Genomic DNA, 18,851 nt, shown 5'->3' on the forward strand with positions numbered 1-18,851 from the left:
AACAAGAGCCCTTCCTTCCTCTTGTTGTACAGGGCAGGAAACATAATCTCTACCTCGTAATATTTTATTATTTTCCCAAAGGTTTTCTTTTTCTAATGCTATGAGATAGAATGAAGGCCCTGGAAAAGCACAAATTGTAACATGCTGGTAGTTAATTTGTAAGAAATTTTATTTTGTTGCTATTGCGGTATGAGAATTTAAAACAATCTTAGAATACAAATTCAATTTTAGAATACAAATGAAGTAAACATTATTTGGCAGCAGGCACCAACAAGGGAAAAAATAAAAGTGGTACTTATTGTTTAATACTGAGTTCCTTTGAAGGATCCAACAGTCCAATGTCCCAAGGGCAAGCAGGGCCTGTCAATGAGGAAAGCAGATGGGAGCGGAGCTGGGAAACTGGCGAGCAGGCCCCCTGGACAGGTGGGGGCAGTCACAGCTCTGCTGAAGTCAACTCTCGTCGTGGGGAACGTGGACCTGTCCTGCCACAGCCTCAGATATTTTTTAAGTGAAGCCAAAACTCCAGAACTTAATGTGAAATTACCAAGGTCTGCATGTTGGCAACTGACCTGATTATTTTTAAAACACTGCTAAAGCCAAATACATCACATCTGTGGGCCAGACTCGGCTCATGGCCTCCGGTGTATGGCCTCCATCCATAGCTGTACATTCTGTCAGAGCCTGTGCGTCCTTGGTCAGAAAGGGGGCTTGCCGGTGCCCACTGTGGGCTGCTGTGTGGGGTGGAGTGGTGCCGGAACAGCAGGATGAGAAAAGCGCCCACAGCCGAACTCAGTGTCCTTATCGGCGTGGATTATTTGCAGCAGCTGCTCTGACCTGACCCCATCCCTTCACATTGCATACCTCATTTCTCAGATGGGAGTCCCTGAGGGGATGGGCAGGTGAGGACGGAGTAGGCAATGACCATGGGGCAACTCACCCTCAACCGAAAAGAAGCAATTAATGTTGGGAATGGGGTTGAGACTGGTGAACCACAGTGATTTTTGCACATTATAAATGAAGATGTAATACTTTCAAAGTATTTGCAAGAAAGAAGCATTAAAACCAGACCAAAGGAACTGGGCCATACAATAAGGCATCTTAAAAGAGATGGCTGCTCATGGAGGCCCATTAGGAAGTAAAGGAGGATCCTGGATGCCTAGGACCCCTTAGTCTGAGGCTGGACCACCCCACCCACTGAGATAAATATGAGCAGGAACTTAGGTCTTCCAGGAATGGGCTGAAACTGTCGTAACTCCTGTGCTCTGGACTATAGAATAAAGAATCTTGCTATCATCCTCCAAGTCCAAATATAAAGATTTTCTCCTTTAATATCATGATTTATATTATCCATGGATATGTTCCATGAGAATGGCTACACTTGAGTGTATATAGCTCTTTGGATTGTCAGAACGCCTCAAACGGGGAAAATTTGTTATTTACTTGGTTAAGACGTGTTTATTTACATTTGCATTTAGTTTTGTATTTCCATATATGTAGAGATCCGCTCAGTCCCCACTTGGATGCATGTTTGTCTCTGCTCCATCTCCCTGTGTTTCCATGTTTCTGGTGATATTGTGTTTGCACGCCATCCTACACCCAGTATCACCTTTGTGCTCACGAAAGCCATGGAAATAGTCTATAATTCAGCAATTCATTGTGAAAAAAAGACTTAGTGAAGAGAGACTGGATTAGAAGAAAGTCTGTTAGCTGATGATCTATAATCCAAAGACCTTGGATTGTCTCAGAACCCACGAGAACGGAAGAGAACATTATTTTGAATAATTTGCAAGTATGAGTGTAAATGTTTTCAGTGAAAAGCTTCATGAGGATTAGAGAAAAAGTGACATTTTTTGTGACAGGTAATTTGCTTAAGAACTTATTTTTAGGTTTCTGTAAATAATAAAATTACTGACTACACATATATTTTATAAATACAAATTTGTTTTTATTTTAAACCTTACTGTGATTTCAGAAGAACTTGTAGTATTTCTCTTAGATGGATAATCTCATTTGAACATGGTAGTAGGATTCCTAATCCTTTCTTGGACCAATTCTACATCTGCTATAATTTAAAATATATAAAAAAAGAGTACATGCATATGGGAAGAGAAAGAGAGGAAACGCTGAAACTTAGTAAGTGATGGGTTTGAGGTAAGGGGAAAGTGACTATTTACCCCTTTATGGTAATTGTACTATCTGTATAACTTTAAAAAGACCTAAAAATGAGAAAGCAATGCCTTCAGAATAAGTTTTCTTTTAAAAAAAAAAATAGGCATTTTTACATTCTTGATCTTATATTGATGAGCTCATTTTCGTTGGCCTAAATTTATTTTCACTTTCCTATAATGTATTCCTCACTCTTTTGCAAAGTACCCTTGATTGGAGGGAAAAAATAAGTTACTCCTCAAGTCTGAGTACATAAGGCAGTTTTTATAATCAGAAAGACAAGTTAGGGGAAACGGAATCTCTTTCGCTCTCTGTGAGTTGGCTCTGGGGAAGATAACTGCACACTCCGGCACTGCCAGGAGGTCTGTATTTCTGTTCTTGACATCTATAGGTGCCACTGCCACTGCCATTGGTGATGATGATAAGTGATGAGAAAATGAACTGGGAGGGGATGTGTCTTCTTGACAGATTTAAAGAATTGCCACAGACAGCCCTGAGGCAAGTGCTGACTGAGGACATTCTGGCGCCTGCGTCAGGTCACTCTGGCCCCATCAGGCAGAGCTGTGAGAAGCAGGAGCAATATAATAATAACTCTGTGGTTTAAATCTGTACTTAGAGCCTCTTTTAAAATTTTTTTGAGGAATGAACTGGAGGTTGGGCTTCCAATTCTGAAATGTCCATTACTGTTGGTTAGTTGGCATCTGTCTTGTATTTGTGTTATTGCTGTGGTGATCAGTATGCATTGCTCCATGCAGGCGTCCAGAGATGTGCCCACACACTCATTTGAATTTGGCTTTCCTAAAATGTCAGGACACCCCATTCCCAAAGTCCTGCTTTCGCCTAAGCTGTCTTATGTGCTAGGTATGGGCTGGCTCAATCCTAATACGGATCACAGGGGATGAATTTGACCTGAGTTAATGCCCCCTGAAAAGACAAGAAAACACAAATTAAGTGAAGCAGAGGACCAGAGGTGCTCACTGGGGAGCCTGGAGGAGCTGTGTTTAACATTTCTGGAAAGCCAGGCTGAGGACATCTGAAGAAAGGAAATGTGCTCAAAGGCAGCACTAGCACCAATTAGCTTTTTAATTTTGTTTGTGTAAATATAGTTTTTGTTTATAAAACAACCTACCCTTTTGCCTTTCTTTTCTGTCTTGTCCAGGAATTTATAAGTATTTGACATTACTCAAAATGTGCAAAGAAGAATAATGGAAGCCCCCGAATACCTTGATTTGGATGAAATTGACTTCACTGATGACATATCTGTAAGTATTATTACTTGAAAGTACAGTAATGCTTGCAGGAGATTTTGCCTTCACCTACATGAGTTGCTTTATGTATTATAGTCAGAACTCTTCCAACCACATTAGAGCTCCACAGCAGACATCCTGTGGGGCAAGGTGTGGTTTTAGGGTCTCCTAGACTGAAAAGTGAATCCTACTTAATTGTGTGTGAGCTCAAGTGGGCAAAGCATTTAACCTTTCCTAATCTCTTTCGTTATTGCCAAAATTATTCACTGAGTATATTTGTAAAGTGCCTACAGATAGTGAGCACTTTCATAGAATTAATTATGTACATAATTAATCCTATTCATATTAATTCCCTTTGTATGACTGGTAATGTACAGCCAGCATTTTCTAGCGTTCACAAGCATATGGACTGAAGGATGGTCAAGTTAATAACTGATGAACAATAAGAGAAATCCTTCTAATCACTGCAGGTTTCAAAGCACAGGTTGGATGCTTGTTGGAAATATTGAGGAAGAGTCATGCATTGATAAGGACTGGACTAGCTGACCTCTGAGGCTGGGCTTCACCTTGTAGGCAATTGAACTCAGAGCTCAAGGCTGCCCTGAATGGGCCCTCTCCATGCACCCTGCTTAGAGCTGACTGTCACTTATCCTGGGCCACACAATCAGTTCTGCCATGTGTTGGCCCCTCGCGCCTTCCCGGCCAAATTGGGCTCCCAGAGTATGATGCAAAGATTGCTGTTTCTGAACTAGTCATATGCCTTTTCTTCTCAGAACATCCAAGGTCACAATTCCTTCCTTCCTCTTGCCCTCCCTCCCTCCCTTCCTTCCTTCCTTCCTTTTTAAAGAAAAGTAAGCCTTTCCTTCCTTGTTTCACAAATAAAGCTAGCTGAGCTAGTTGATTTTGGTGATTAGTCAAAGAAACCAAACCCCATATCCTCACCTGACTCCCCAAACTTCCTGGGTTTCAGCTATGACTGGGGCTACAGCAGCAGCAGGAGCCACAGTGGTGGCAGAGGCCACAGAGACAGGTGGACACAGTTTCTGCCCTTATGTTTCATTGATCTCTCAGAGCCTAGAGCTTTGGGTCACAGCTAGAAATTGTCTCATAAAGATAAGCTTACTTTAACATGCCTCTGGCAAGCAGGATTAGTCCTCTCCTTTACTCGTCATTTTGAAATAATATCTGCATACTGTATGCAAGAATTGAATTATTAGGACGAGTTTGAATGATCTGTTTTAACCTTGGATAAATCTTTGCTCCAGGGAAAGGTGAATTCAGCCTTTCCATACCTCCGCTTCCAGACTATTTTTATTAATCCTTGTTAAGTCCAATGTGAAGTGAGTTTCTTCCTTTCTGCAATATTTTTCTGTCTTCTTCTCTCTCTTTAAGTTACTGTGCTTGATTTAAAAGGGTTCAGAGTGTGCTTTTTCTATACCCACTCCCATCATGGTATTTTGGGCTGAGTGAGGAAGAGTAAAGAAAGGGAATGATAACGTGGGGAGGTGCGGGTAGGGTGCAAGCTGTTTTAGAAAAGGAAACTTGCATTGTGATTAGGAATTTGGGACTAACTCTCTGAGCTTTGATAGTGAAGCTGCATTTTAAAAGCTTAGGCTTTGCAGGCATCAAGCTGGGCTCCAGGCTTGTTCTGACCGTTGCTGGCTGGAGCACATTAACCTTGCCTCTCTGAGATACCCACCTAACTTTTAAGGGGTTTTTGTTGTTGTTTATTGTTTTTCTGGGGTGTTTTTTGTTTGTTTGTTTTAGGATTGAGTGAAGTAATATATGTGAAGCACTCAACTTGGCACTCAGTAAATTGCTCTTATAATGGTAGCTTTTGTTATTACTTCAATGAATAATACAATAATATTTATATGACCAATGGTGAAGAAAGACTCGAGGGAAAAGACCAGGCATCATGTCAAGACTTTTTTTTAACGCTACAATAGAGCTTGTGTTTACAGAAGAATCATCTGGCAGCAGCCCATAATTTTGATGAATTAGGAATCTCCACTTAAAAGATAATAAAATATGTTAAGCAGTAACTGAAGATGTTTAGCAAGTTGGGATACAGGATTATGCAATAGCTGAGTTTCTATACTTGACCACTCTGAAACATAAATAATGATGTCCATCTGTAATTGTGTACAACTGCACTCAAACCTCCCCCCTTGAATTATGATCTATTGTTTGGATCTTTGACCTACATTTAAACTTATATCAGGAGGAAAAAAATGAAAGGACATAGAATTGTTGAAATAATAATAATGGCTACCATTCGCCCTGGGTGTTGTGGCTCAGTCGATTGAGTGCTCTCCTGCGAACCAAAGGGTGACTGGTTCTATTCCCAGTCAAGGCACATGCCTGGGTTGCAGGCCAGGTCCCCAACTGGGGGCACACGAGAGGCAACCACACATTGATGTTTCTCTTCCTCTCTTTCTCCTTCCCTTCTCCTCTCCCTGAAAATAAATAAATAAATAAGTAAATAAATAAATCTTTTAAAAATATTTTTAAAAATAATGGCTTCCATTCATTGAACACTTGCTATGGGATAGACATTATCTTGTTTAATTCTCACAACAACCTTCTGAAGAAGGTACTTATGACTGTCTTCATTTAACATATGGGGAAACTGAAGCGCGCAGATGTGACATAACTTGTCCACAGTCACCCACTTAGTTAGGAATACTTGGTCTCCAGAATATATACTTTTAGCCATAACACTTGACTGCTTCTCCAAGATGAAAATAGTCTATTGCAGTGGTCCTCATGAGGATGATTTTACTCACCTTCCAGGGGAACACTGGCAATACCTAGAGGTGGTTTTGATTGTCATAACTAGGGATATGCTACTGGCATCAAGTGAGTAGAGACCAAAGATGCTCCGAAACAACCTAAAATACACAGAAAAAAAATCCCCTACAACAAAGAATGATCTGGCCTAAAATGTGGCTAATACTGAGGGTGAGCAATCCTGGCCTATACATACCCACATGAAACTAAAGAACCTCTAATTTGACTGGCAGTCTCTGTAACATGATACTTATTATAGTTCAACCCAGTCCAGGTTCAGTGCCTTATATGCCAGAATCATATTGTTCCTACATGATGATTTCATAGGGAGAGCAGCAAAGATAACCTCTTAAATATTGAAATGATTGTTTTCCGCTTTTTAGGTAAACTAGAAGCAATAAATGTTACAACTGTTTTAGGGGCAAAATGGAGACTCTTCAAATGCTAACATTGAGAAAATTAAGATGTGTTCAACTTGCTAATTTACCGGCATAAAGAGAAATGTAGTATCCTGTACACATGCCTTTATTTTTAGGATTCCATAACCTCCATCCCAGATAGCCTGTAAGCCTCTTTCCTGGTTAAGTGGCAGGAGCAGGGAGGGCAATGAACAATGCATCTGGAAAAGATGTTTACGAAAACGATGCTCCAGTTTAAAACTGCTCTTCTTCCTCTCCAGCCATGGCCCTAGGCTTTCTGTTTCATGATTTTTCCTCTAGTCATGAGCCTGGGTCTTGTTTTAATTAAAACACAAGCTGTATAATGGTACCAAAAAAAACCCTAGAACATTTTTGTCTTTACCCTAATGAGACAAAACACAGAAGGCACTTAAATATTTTGAAGTTTCCCAGACTCAAAAATAGTGCTCATTCTTTGCAAAATGCAGGGTTTAAACTATACATTCTTGCACTTCTGCCATGGAAAAGGGCAGAACATTGTGCAATAACTGCAGATGTGTGAGGGAGGGATGATGACACACAGGAACACAAGGGGTCGAAGTCGGGCCTTTCTGTCACTGCAGATGGGCGTACAGTTTTCCTTACTCCTGTGCAAGCCAGAGCCCTCTGTCTGAAAGCAGAAAAATGCTTGGAATACTATTTTACCTTGAGGTTCTTAGTAGCCATGGTGTGTTTTACTCAGAGGGACAATTTTGCTATTCTAAAAAAGAGTATGCACAGGCCTGAAGAAAGCAGAGTTCAAATCATGGATCCACTGAAGAGCTTGAGTCACAACCAGCAAAGATTGGGCCACACACTGCACTGAGCCCCTTAACTCCATTATTTTGTTTAAGCCTCCTGCCAGCAATGCAAGGCACAGCCTGTGTTAATCCCTTTTGGCAAATGAAGAAAATGAGGCTTAGAGATGTCGTATGACTTTCACAAGGTTACAGATACATAAGTGGCAGGGTCAGGATTTAAATACAGAACTCTGACCACATTGCTCTTCCCCTTTGGAATAACTTAGTTGTGTAGAACGGGCCAGGCATCTCACCCATTGTTATCCCCAAATAGGCACTGAAGCATTTGCACATAGCTTTTTGAAACTAATGTAGGTGGTATATATTCCAAATAAAATAAAACAAGCTAAAGAGAACTTAGGCAAAGCTTTTAATTTTACTGGACCTCGATTTTCCCATCTATAAAATTATAATAATCATATCTACCTATTGTTCTGGTTTTATGGAGAAAATTTGAGATTTTATGTGTATATATGTATGTATATAAACACATCCCCACATATTTATATGCATATGTACATGCACATATGTATACACATACCTATATGTACATATATATGTAAGTACATATGTGCTTATGTGCACACAAACAAGAAAAATACTCTGTTACCCTGCACAGGAATTTTTGTTAACTTTTCTGGGTCAGTGTGGCTACAACTTTGATAAAACTCGATTTTCTTTTTTTTTCTGGTAATTTCATAACCTACATTTTGTGCAAGTCAAATGACTATCAAGATAAATACGTGTCCTTCCACTATACTATTCCCTGTGACCCAAGCCCTTGAAACCTAGGCGTAATAGCACAGAATTATGTGGATTAATTTTCCTGAGGTGCCTGAACTGCTTGCTGTCTGGTAGAAAAATAAATTATATGGCAACCATAGGATGCATTGAGTTTTCACATTTTCCCATCCTACAGATCAGGCTTCAGTTGCACTAAAATTCCTCCCCACCTCTGTTTTGTGTGCACCACATTTTACTCCACTCAATCCACTGATACTTCTCAGATTTCATTACATTTTGATGAAGAGCCACTTCACAGCAGTGGGATACCTTGAAAAAGGACATGTATTGCTTATCAAGTGGACTAGGGCAGATGGCTGGACAGGTAAATAATACAGCTTTTGCCTTGATTTTAGGTGCAATAAAGAATAGAGATATTGAAAGTACAGTAAACCAGGCTTGCTCCACCTCTGTAGCAAGAAATCGACCTGAGTAAGATCCTGTTATACTTTCTTATGTGCTTTCTTTCAAATGGCATCTGGCTGCCTCTGTCCTTGCCCTTCATAGCAGCCATCCTGCTCTTATCTATACTAAAACTTTCCTTAATACTTTTCAGTATGATCTGGTTTCATTCATTGTTCACATGTTCTTTTTTGCAATGTTCTATATTCAAGTCTAAAATTACCTCTCATTACTCCTTTCTCCAGCCCCCAGTATCAAAAACCTCACACTTTGTTCTAATTTCATATGTCATATGTCTTATGTGATTTTCTTAACCCCTGCCAGGAAAGGAATTAGGAGTAATCTAATCCAGACAAGATAAATTGTAAATTCATATTATATACCTAGTGTTAGAGCCCAGGGCTAGAACCCAGGTCCCCAACTCTAAATCTTGGACCAGATAGCCCTTTCTAAGAAGGTAGAGAGAAAATTTGTGAATAGAGTGTTTTCGGAGAAAAACATGCAACTGTCAGGTTTTTATATTTGTTCTTTTACTCTGCAGATAGCCCTGAAAGTTCTTATTTTGCCTGATAGCAATAACACTTATTAAATTGATGATGCGAGTTATTTACACAGACTACTTACTTCTTATGCATGACTAGATTTTATGCCACTCTACTCAACAAATATTTATTAAACATTTATGGTGTACTAAGCATGGTTCTAGGTTTGGGGTGAATGACACAGACTTGGCCTGTGTTCTCACAGAGTTTACAGTACCCTGTGATTAACACACAAGCAGATTATGAAATGTCAAGTTAACTTCATGGTAGCTTACATTTAATTACAATATTGAACTCTCTCCTTGATAGGCAGTCTTTATATTTTGATGGTGATTGACTATTGGTTCCCAATTAAAACTAGGCCATCATTGAAGTTGAAGAAGTATTATGTCCAGCCATCTTCCCTACTACAAGATTCATTTCTTTTGCAATTCTTTTGTGTTTTGTATTTTTTGCATCAGTAGTTACCATTCTTTTGGCTTTATTTTTAAATGCTCATTTTGATACTTTTCAATTTAATCATAGTTAAATGTTATTGAACACTTACTATGCATCAGATACTGTTCACCATGTATTACATTATTAGCTCATAATCTTCATAGCCACATTCCATTGTGGATGTCATTATTACCTGTTTTACAAACAAAAAAACTGATATACAGAGGTGAAGCCAATAAGATTAGTTAGTCAGAAAATGATGAAGCCAGGATATAGTATGTGCAGTATAGTTCTAGAATCCATGTATGTAACCACTGCATGGTAAGTGACTTCTGCTGGGCCCCTCGGTCACCTCTGGCCATCCCTGCTCACCCAGGTGTCTCCCCGTTCAGGAACACTCCTTACATTAGAAGGGGGTCATCCAGGACTGTGATCTCACCACCTTAATCAATGTGGCCCTTCCTCTTCTGCGTGACTACATGCATTAGTATTACAGTAGAGTGGCTCTTTGCATATTCTTTCTATGGTGGCAAAGAGTTATTGAGTTTTCCCAAATACCAATCATAAGCAATGTCTTAGCATAAAAATTTATTTTATTAATTTTAGGAGAAAAACCTCTTGGAGAATAGAATAAAAGCAAAGAACAAGAGCAAAAATCAAACATATTTGACAACAGGATTATTTGCAATAATTTTATTTAATGGAGCCTGAATGGTGGAAAAATGTATTTAAGGCAGACTGGCATGACCATATGAAAATGTAGATCACCAGTGTCTGTACTATATGAAGGTGGTTTTTGAAATTGTGGGAGTTGGTGCAGTCACCCATGAAGCAAGGAATGTGGACAGAGAAGAATGTTCTAAGGAAGTAACTGCAGAAGCATGTCTCACATGGTGGAGGAGAAAGAGTCTTCTACAGAAGAGACTGGTATGAAGTTTTCAGAGGTATAGGAGGAAAATGAAGGTAGCTAAAAAGGGGTGAGAGACTTAAAGAATTTAAAGAAGGGAGCAGTAAGTTGTGAGAAATAGGTCATTATAAAGAAAAAGGTTGAAAAGTGTCCACTGGGTTGTCTAGTTGAGACTCCTTGGTGGCCATCAGAAGAGCAGCACTTGTGAGGGACAGAAGACAGGTGGTGGTAGAATAAATGCAGAGGAGAGGAAGCAGAGACAAAAACCAAGGCAATTCTTTTGAAAAGTAGGGCTGTGAACACAGGGGCAGGAAAGTTCATGGTCAGTTGGAGAGGCAGCATATCTTCAGGTGGTGGGGGTGCTTGTTTATTTTTATGGGCTCAAAGCAGAGAATGGCTGGAGGGAAGGAGACCTGCACATAGCAGAGCTAGCAGCGAAGGGGTGGACTGTCAGTACCATGTCCCGCGTGAAGGAGGAGGAGGAGGAGGAGGAGGAGGAGGGAAGTACCATCTGCAGTGGAGAGTGTGAAGTGAGGACGCCCTTCCTGAACTGGAAGGACAAGCCATTGGAGAGGGAGATCAGCATTTTAGAAAAATATTATGTTTCTGAAAATCTCATTTCAGCAGTGTATCCTTGCTTTCACTACCAGCTTTGCTCATACACATTTTTGTCGTTTTATTGTGTGCCTGTTGAGATGTCTGCTTGATGTTTGGAAAGCTGTGTGAAAAATCATGAACTTCAGGATAGTTGTTTGCATAACTAGCTTAATTGTTTCTTTAGGCAACTTAATAGGACCTTAGTTGTTTAAAAGTCTCTAGCTTGAAAAGGTGGTTGGGATTTTAGTTCTTTTCATTCTCGGTGGCTCATTACTGTTTGAGTAGTGTCTGTTTGTTCACCCAACTGGCCCCACCTTTCAGGAGTAAGGACCAGACTTTCCAGGACTGAACAATATCTAGGGGGGTCAGAGATCCCCACAGTCCAGTGTGGAAATCACACATTGTTATTATGAATCCCATGTATATTCAAATTATTTTGCATGGCAGAGTGATAAAATTGACCCGTGTGATCTGGGATGGGTAGTGTTTGCCTTGCATCATACCAGCTCGATGTAGTTTGCAAAGCTAAGCTTCAGGGTTAGCCCTTGGCCATGGATTCTCATGGATGAGGAAAGGCCAAGGAGAAATCGAGTAACATGCTAGGGCAGGCTGAGCTCTTCTTCCTTTCCTTTCCAGTCCCAGCTCAGGCCCCCTCTTCTGCCTCATTAATTCTCATGTCTTGATCTACTGAGCTTAAAAGCATGAGTGGAATGAAAATGGGAAGGGTGGCTGTGTGACACACGTGGGAAATAAGTCAGAGAGAAGAGACAGAAACATCTAACATCACTTTACAGCTTGCATATTGACTTTACTTACATTATCCTACATGATAATGTGTTTTATAGGTAAGGAAACCGAGCCCCAGAGATATGAAATGACTTATTTGCCCAGAACCACAGAGTTAATAAATGTCAGAACTGGGACTTCAATCTAGATCCTCTTGCTTCAAATCCATCGTTCTTTATACAAAAGGCTAAGGCATCAACCAGCACTCATACTATTAATATATTACAAGTGTTTTTTTTCTTTTTAAATATACCATGATTACATTGCTAGACTTGTAATTATGGGTTTTTCTAAGAAGAATAGTGCCATGTATATATTAACTACCATTATTACTACTTTCATTGCCACTAAAATCATGGGCATTACACAAGGGAATTCATATGATTCACTTCAATAACCTAGTATCTTTGGTAAATAGAATATTGTCCACATTCACAGGAAGCAGAGAAAGCAATTATGTCAACATATAAGTGAAGATCACATGATGGGTTCTGTAATGGGCATATTCTTAAGATAAGGAAATAATATAGAGCAGTGGTTCTTGAAATTCAGCATACATCTGAATCACTTAGATGGCTTCTGAAAACACACATTGCCCTCCAAGTTTCTGAGACGGGGCCAAAGAATGTGAATTTCTAACATGTTTCTAGATGATGTTGATGCCACTGGTCAGGAGACCGTAGTTTGAAAGCCAGTATTACTTCCCTCTGGGAGAGTCAGAGAGGATATTTTAGAAGTGATAACCAGGTAAAGCTTAACAAATTAATAAGAGTTTGCCTAAGGAAATGAGTGGAATGACATTCCATGTAGAAGGAGTAGCATGCATAAAGTTATAGACAGGTAAAACAGTAGATAGGGGATCCACAAGAAATCTGGTATTACCACAATCAAAAGAGAGGTGGACAATGATGAGAGATGAGTCTGAAGTCATGGAGGGTCTTATGTGCCACGCTCAGGCATGTGGTTTTGTCCTGTAGGTGGTGGGGAGCCAGAGGAGGATTTGAAAGAGAGAAGCACCTTAGTCAAATTTGCATTTCAGAAAGCTAATTAGTGCAAGGATGGAAGCATGGAGGAAATTCCCACTTATCTACCTAAATGTGAAAGAACTCCTTTGAACATTTCTAATAATACCCAGAGTTTGATCAGATGTGTGTACATCTTGGTATTTCAGTCAAATAGTTAATATGTCACTGTGTGCAACACATATATAAAAATCAAAGATATTCTACCTGCAGGCACCTGTGGGAGATGACACTAACACATAAGGAACAACAGAGCATAAGTCAAGACAGTATTTTACCAAGGGCAGAAAAGAGAAGATGAGGAAGGGCTGAAGCTGTTAGCCAGGGTTTCGTGGAGAGGGCAGACACAAGCTGACCTTGCCAAGTAGTTCCATTTGCCTGTCCAGAGGAAGACATGGCAGGCAAGGAGGACCCCGGACTGAAGGAACAGAAGGGGAACTAAACTTTGAATGCTCATGGCCATTGAAGAAGTAGAGGCGCCTGGTCAGCCTTGGCAGGAGCTTTTCTTGAGACATGATGGAGGAGTGGAAAGTAAATTTGGATCAAAAGGGCTGTTTCTACAGGATAACCTCTGGAAGATTTTTTTTTTTTTAAAGAATAAATTAGAGCAGCATAGAGATAGGAAATATAATGCTTCTCAACTAGCTGCAAGCCTCCTCTCCTCTCTTATCACCCAAGGGTAATAGGAATCAAGGGTACAGAATATAAAGGCTTAGGCTGAGGTCAAGAGACAGGGAAGACACATTGGGCTTTGGTTCTAATAAGGCCGAAAGGACAATAGTTGCTTCCCTGGGAGCTCACCAGTGTCTTGAGAATGATGTGGGTTTGCAATCTGATAGCTTCATATAAAAGACCATCTGTCCTGGGCGCTGGGATGAAGGCCTTGGATGCCTCTCCTTTCAGCTCCCAGATGGTAGCACAATGCATTCATGCAAGGGCGACTTCCTGGGTCATTTGCTTATTCCCAAATTTGCAGATAGTAAAATGATATTGCATGATGGTTTTGTGAATTGTGTGTTTGCTCTTTGTCTCTTCATGCCACAACTTAACCATCTTGTCATCATTTCTTAAGTACTTAACTGAAACAAATCTACAAATTTATGTTTTCTGATTTGTTCACAGTGTAAATTGAAAGTCGTTGATGAATTTGGCATTCCATATACCCTTACAATGAACCAAAACTTGGATTTTTCTGGCCAACCCAAATTCCTTTTCTTAGATTGCTGTCTTTTTTATTTCTATTACCTAGAGCAGCACATGACCTCTTCTTCCAGATCATTTTTCTCAGTTAAGAAGTGCACAAAAGTGACCTCCTGTATGACCGTGGGTGGAGAGGCGAAGCCACCATGTGTAACATAGATTGAGGCAGTGGATGGGCATCAGCCAGGCTTGTCTCTGCCTATGGCTCAGTCCCCACACCAACCAGGCAGCCGTGCTGTTCGAATTTAGCCTCATCAAATTAGAAATTAATGCACACTGTGTACCTTTGAGGTCACATAGAATAGTTGAAGGTACAGCTAATAAATCAGATTCTGACATGCTTGACTTTGAGTTAGGATGCATGTGGCTGGAAATACAGATAGCAGCACACCAGTTTAATCAAATATATCTCTTTAAGCCCAATGAACAAACATATTGAATTTATCATTAACTATATTTAAACACAATCAACCTTAAATATCCACTTTCCAAAATTGTGCTTTGGAAGAAAAAAAAAAAAGGAGATAATAAAACTGACTTTGCCAAAGGGTGCTTTCATGGGGCACATGGAAACCAAAACAAGAGGTCCAATTTTAATTGAATTATAGACTGTGTAATTATTTAACCTGTACCAGCTGGTCTCAGGAAGCTACCAGATTCCTTAGAGACCTTGTACTTGGCTAGAAACATAAGGTACCTTATTAGTAGTAACAAAAAACTTCTGTACCTCCAAGCCCTCAAAGAACATAAGGTAGAAGGAAAAAAGCCTCCAACTTCAACTTCATTTAAGAAGCAGTCGTCCCCCTCTCTAAGTATGTAAGGGGATTTGCTAAAGCACCTGCAGTCTCTGAGGAATGGCTAACACAAACAGGATATTATAGATTCACACACGTAAAGAGGAATTTCTCTAATTAGTCATTTTTGAGGTTTTGTTTTCCTCTTGGATATTTAATTTGTTTGTGATATGAAATTAGCAAACTGACAATAGCTATAACTGCCCCTCCCTCTGGCTGCTGTTCCAATACCCAGTGAGTAGGGGTCTCTATATAGATACTGTACTTCATCTATCAACATCAAGCTAAGTGAAGTACCTTTTTATTGACAAATGTGTCCTAATTACACATTCCTCACTTGAAATGCCAGAATAATTCTAATGAGTTTCCCATGGTTATTTTTCTTTTAGATTAAATTTTTTTTCTCAATCCCTTCCTAAATTTTGCAACAGTGAAGTCATTCATAATATCTTCTCATTTACATAAAAACATGTTTTGTAAAGGTACAGAGCAAAATACCTTTAGGAAGCTATTATTTATGAATTAAAATATGATTGAAGACAGCCCTTGATTAAAGAAAGAGTTCAACCTTTTGTTTTATTTTTTAAAGTATATTTGATTGATTATGCTATTAACAGTTGTTCCAAATTTCCCCCTTTGCCCCTTCCTTGCATCTGGTACCCCCTTTCCCTCCAACAATCCCCCCTTAGTTCATGTCCATGGGTCATACATATAAGTTCTTTGGCTTCTCTATTTCCTATACTATTCTTAACATCCCCCTATTTTGTACCTACCAATTGTGCTTCTCAATCCCTGAATCTTTTCCCCCATCCTCCCACTTCCCCCTCCCAGGCAATAACCCTCCAAATGGTCTCTATATCTGTGATTCTGTTGCTGTTCTGGTTGTTTGCTTACTTTGTTTGTTTAGATTTGGTTGTTCATAGTTGTGAGTTTGTTGTCATTTTAATGTTCATAGTTTTAATCTTCCATTTTTTGTTAAATAAATCCCTTTACCATTTCATGTAATAATGGCTTGGTGATGATGAACTCCTTTAGCTTTACCTTGTCTGGGAAACACTTTATCTGTCCTTCCATTCTAAATGATAGCTTTGCTGGATAGAGTAATCTAGGTTGTAGGTGCTTGCTTTTCATCACTTTGAATAATTCTTGCCAGTCTCTTCTTGCCTGCAAAGTTTCTTTTGAGAAATCAGCTGATAGTCTTATGGGAACTCCTTTGTAGGTAACTATCTGCTTTTCTCTTAATGCTTTTAAGATTCTCTCTTTATTTTTAACCCCTGACATTTTAATTATGGTGTGTCTTGGTGTGGTCCTCTTTGGATCCAACTTGTTTGGGACTCTGTGCTTCCTGGACTTACATGTCTATTTCCTTTGCCAAATTGTGGAAGTTTCCTTTCATTATTTTTTCAAATACCTTTTCGATTTCTTGCTCTTCCTCTTCTCCTTTTGGCATCCTTATGACTCAAATGTTGGCATTTTTTGAGATGTCCCGAAGTCTTCTTATGCTATCCTTGTTTCTTTTAATTCTTGTTTCTTCTTTATGCTCTGGTTGAATGTTTATTTCTTCCTTATGTTCCAAATTGTTGATTTGATTCCCAGCTTTCTTCCCTTCACTGTTGGTTCCCCGTGGATTTTTCTCTATTTCACTTAAAGTAATCTTCATTTCTTTCTTTATGTTGTTGTCATACTGAATGAGTTCTCTGAGCATTCTAATCACTAGTGTTTTGAACTCTGCATCTGATAGTTTGGCTATCTTCATTTCATTTACTTCTTTTTCTGTGGTTTTGTTCTGTTCTTTCATTTGGGCCACATTTCTTTGTCTCCTCAATTTGGCAGCCTCCCTATGTTTGTTTCTGTGTATTAGGTAGAGCTGCTTTGACTCACTGTCTTAGCCCACCTATTAAGTTATATGGGATGGAGCCTTAGGTATTTGCCAGGGCGGGGCAACCCACTTCACCACTTTGTGGTTTTGTGTGTGGCGGGGGGGGGGGGGGGGGGCGTCGGAGAGGGTACAGTGCCACTGCCTGGCTTCTGGCAGTTTTCCCAGTACTTTCCCCGTTTCCAGTTCCTCCACCCACTTCCCATATGCCCTTCCAGCTGCCCTGGTAGTAAATGCCAGAGTGGGTGGGTTTATGTACATTCTAAGTCCATGCGGGCCCTTTAAATAGATTCTCCTGAGAAACTGCCAATTTCTTACAGCCAGAAGTTGTGGAGCTTTATCTTCCCAGCACTGGAATCCTAGGCTCTGTGGTCTGGCCTGGGGCTGGGACCACTCATCCCCAAGGTATCCCTCCAAATTTTTATCCAGCACACGTGAATGTGGGTCTGCCTGTGCCACCTCCACTGCTGCCTCTCAGTGCTACACTGTGTCTCCATGCCTCTCTGTGTCTCCGCGCCTCTCTGGGTCTCCACTCCTCTGCCCCTTCTGCCCATCTGGATGAATGTGGCTTCTTTAAATCCTTGACTTTTGGACTTCTAAGCAGTTCTGTTTTCTGGCAGTTCTGGCTGTTATTTGTTTTTAGATTAGTTGTAATTCTTCTTGTGGTTGTGCAAGGAGGTGAAGCATGTCTACCTACACCTCCACCTTGACCGGAAGTTCTTATTTTGTTTTAAAACACCCTTCTCTGAAAAAAGATTGATTGGCCCCAAGCATAGTTCTCATAAATCACAGATATTGATTTACATTTGTTTTAGCTCTTCTCATTTTATGTCCCCTTATGTCATAATTTGTTATCCTGATAGTCAGCCCCTGAATTGGTGCTGGGACTGAAACCGAGTTGGTGCAAGGTGACTTCTTTCAGTTCAGTCTAATCTATACGTGAAACAGATGATCTTTCAAACACAGAACTATGTTCCCCTCCTGTTTTATAATATCCTGGTATAATCTGTGAACAGTGGCAACATTAGGGATGTTTGTCATCGGCACAGATATGGCTCCTGGTTGTCCTGGGTGCTGCTGGAAGCTGGGTGCTTCTCCCCTTGGCTTTTCACACAGAGATTTACTCTCAGGCTTCAGAGTGCAGATATAATTGCCATCTTTTAGAAGTTAGCAAGTCAGAGCATTCTTTCATCTTCCGCTGGTAGCAGAAGTGATAGGAGACAGAGTCTGTTGGATACACTGCATCTTGCTTGCTAAAGAAGGATGGTCCAAGCCCTCTTTTTAAATCTGCGTCTGCTTAGATGCTCATGGGTAGAGCCTAGGATGCTCCCAGATCACTAAGCAGCCTATTTCAGGTGAAATTAGGCAGACTTTTTGGACACACATGTTGTACTCAAGTATCACTTCTTATGTTTTTATTTTTCTGGCTAATTTGAGTGAATGTCATGGTCTCATTCTAAGTTGTTATTTTATACTCTTTCTTTTCTGGCTTCCCATTCAGTACTCAGTCACATCCCTCAAGACCATCCCAGAACTGTGCCGAAGATGTGATTCGCAAAACGAAGACAGATCAGGTAGGTTTTGCTTCTCACGTCTCCTCCTCATCCTAGCTTCTAGAGCGTAGAAGCTGTTTCTCCTCACATTGTTTGCTCCTGCTTTCTGTTTCCTTTTTCTTTTATGGCTTCTCCACTCACCCCCACCCTCAACAAACAGATGTTAGGTCATCCTCCCAAGGCTAACAGGACACAGAGGCCCTAATGAGGACACAGCTGTATACAAATAAATGTAGGCGATCATCTTGACAGCCCAAACCACAGTATATGCAGCAATTTACTGAAAACCCGAGAAACCATTGGTGACAAAACATAATGATGCAGGCGCCAATGAAAAAATGTTGGATGCATTTGCTACCCATATGGCAAGGCCAGCTTGGGGGATGGTGCTTGGCCAAAGTCTGAAACCCTATCAGGGATGTGATATGATAGACTCTGCAGTAAGACATTCTGTAACAGTTAAGATTAAAGCAAAGCTTTGGAGTTTAATAGTGTAAACTAAATAGAG

The 18,851-nt window shown here is 40.2% G+C and overlaps 1 protein-coding gene across 3 annotated transcripts in view; it reads left to right on the forward strand.

Annotated features, from left to right (window-relative positions):
- Positions 1 to 18,851, forward strand: part of SNCAIP (synuclein alpha interacting protein) — a 142,864-nt gene that overhangs the window by 74,601 nt on the left and 49,412 nt on the right. For all 3 annotated transcript variants that reach the window (XM_090276623.1, XM_090276621.1, XM_090276622.1), the window contains exons 2-3: positions 3,326 to 3,428; positions 18,292 to 18,364. In XM_090276623.1, coding sequence (XP_090132749.1) covers positions 3,372 to 3,428; positions 18,292 to 18,364 — 130 coding nt within the window. In that variant the 5' untranslated portion in view covers positions 3,326 to 3,371. The remainder of the gene's footprint in view (positions 1 to 3,325; positions 3,429 to 18,291; positions 18,365 to 18,851) is intronic.

This window comes from Furipterus horrens, unplaced genomic scaffold (genome assembly GCF_987537825.1).
Source record: "Furipterus horrens unplaced genomic scaffold, mFurHor1.1.pri manual_scaffold_5, whole genome shotgun sequence".
In the NCBI taxonomy this organism is placed as follows: Eukaryota; Metazoa; Chordata; class Mammalia; order Chiroptera; family Furipteridae; genus Furipterus; species Furipterus horrens.